Source organism: Dipodomys ordii, unplaced genomic scaffold (assembly GCF_000151885.1).
Source record: "Dipodomys ordii isolate 6190 unplaced genomic scaffold, Dord_2.0 Scaffold14939, whole genome shotgun sequence".
Lineage (NCBI taxonomy): Eukaryota > Metazoa > Chordata > Mammalia > Rodentia > Heteromyidae > Dipodomys > Dipodomys ordii.
In genome coordinates, this window is record NW_012282151.1 from 1 (window position 1) to 2,068 (window position 2,068).

The following is a 2,068-nucleotide window of genomic DNA, read 5'->3' on the forward strand; positions in this document are numbered from 1 at the left end:
TGGGCCGGGGCGCCCTGGGCCGGGGCGCGGGCGGCAGCCTCGCCCTTGCCATCCTACCCTCTTGCCTCCCCTTGCAGATTCTGGTGGGCTGCGCGGATGGGACGGTGAAGCGCTTCGATACTGAGGAGGGCATTTTCCAAGGCCAGAGACACTGCCCCGGCGGGGAGGGCACCTTCCGAGGTCTCGCCCAGGCCGATGGGTAAGACTGGTCAAGGTTCACCTCGTAGGGAGAGCTTTGAGGTCCCCTCCCCCTCCCCTAAGGATAACTGAATAAAGGTGTTACATCCTTAGGTCACACTGCCCTTGGATGGGTGACAGGGACCAGGGTTCCTGCCTTCCGTGGTTCATTTCTATTTTACACATTTATTGAATACTGAGTGTAGTTTTCACCTGCAATGAGCAGACAAACTGTATTCCTTCATAAAGCTTGCATCCTCTAGAATTTTCTTCTGGTTCCATTATAATGTTTGAGGTAGCACTGGAAAACATATAATAGTCCTGTAGTATTCATGTAATAAAACATACTGGGGGGGCGGGGTCCTGGGACTTGAACTCAGGACCTGGGTACTGTCCTTGAGATTTTGTTTTGTTTTTGTCCAAAGCTAAGGCTATACTACTTGAGCCACAGCTCCACTTCTGGCTTTTTGTTGATTAATTGGACATTAGAGTCTCATGGACTTTTCTGTCCTGGTTGGATTCAAACTACAATCCCCCACTCTCAGCCTCCTTAGCTGGGATTACAGACATGAGCCACCAGCGCCCAGCCTCACTTTTTTTTTTTGGTGGGTTGTGGGGCTTGAACTTAGGGTCTGGGCACTGTCCCTGAGCCTCTTTGTGTGTTCAAGGCTAGTGTTCTGCCACTTAAGCCACAGCACCACTTCTGGCTGGTTTGTTTTGAGTGGTTCATTGGAGAAAGAATCTCTTGGGGACTTTTCTGCCTGGGCTGGTTTCTAACCTCCATCCTCAGATCTCAACCTCTTTGAGTAGCTAGGATCACAGGCATGAGCCATCGGTGTCCAGCCTCACGTTTTTTTGAGATAGGGTGTCACTATGTTGGCCAGTCCTGAACTTATAGGTTCATGTGGTCCTCTCATCTCAGCCTTTTTAATGGTGGGACTACAGGATCACATCACCTGTACCGGGCTTCATGTTTTAAAATCCTTATTTCCTTCCCTGCTTGCAGCAACCTCATCACATGTGTGGATTCCGGGATCCTCAGAGTCTGGCATGACAGTGAGAAAGAGACATCATCTGACCCCGTGAGAGTCTAGACTTAATAGCTGAGGAGGGTGGAAGCCAGCTAGGGCTCATGGAGGCTTTGGGAGAGGGAGGATGAAGGATTCTGCGCTGACCCATCTGTCATTCTTTACAGCTCTTGGAACTGAGGGTAGGTCCTGAGGTATGTAGGATGCGCCAAGACCCAGCACACCCCCACATGGTTGCTACTGGGGGGAAGGAGAATGCTTTGAAAGTGTGGGACCTGCAGGGATCCAAGGAACCTGTGTTCAAAGCCAAGAATGTGAGTGATGGGGCAAGGAGAGACTGCGGATGAGGTCAGGGGAGGCTGAGGTCACTGACTAACCTGAGTCTAGATGGGCTTACGGGTGTAATGAGGGTAAGGAAGTGGCACACTAAGCCTGTCTATACCTCATCTTCCTACCTTACTTCCTCTCCCCAGGTGCGGAATGACTGGCTCAATCTGCGGGTTCCCATTTGGGAACAAGATATACAGTTCCTCCCTGGTTCACAGAAGCTTGTCACATGCACAGGATACCAGCAGGTGAGGCAGCATCTCATTGCGGCCTGCTGCTGGGTTGAAGCAGCTTCCTGAACAGAATAGACTTTGTAGTATGATACAGCCACCTTTGCACTGTCTTCTCCTGAGCTTCCTCATGTAGACTAGCCTTGGTACTGAACCTGTGGCATTCCCTTACTATAGTCTAGGATGGAATTTCCTAAATTATTGTTGTCAGGGCCTTGGTGGTGGTTTTTTTTTTTTTTTTGTCGGTCATGGGGCTTGAACTCTGGGGCTGGGTGCTGTCCCTCAGCTCTTCAGCTCAAGGCAAGC

The 2,068-nt window shown here is 50.6% G+C and overlaps 1 protein-coding gene across 1 annotated transcript; it reads left to right on the top strand.

Moving 5' to 3' along the window:
* Positions 1-13: 13 nt before the first annotated feature.
* On the top strand, positions 14-1,946 carry LOC106002613 (WD repeat-containing protein 74-like; the record flags this gene model as incomplete). The annotated part of the gene is made up of 5 exons (XM_013037463.1): positions 14-42; positions 77-199; positions 1,184-1,259; positions 1,373-1,519; positions 1,679-1,946. Coding segments are annotated over 5 exons (528 nt in total), but the record flags the coding sequence as incomplete, so codon positions are not given.
* Positions 1,947-2,068: the final 122 nt, after the last annotated feature.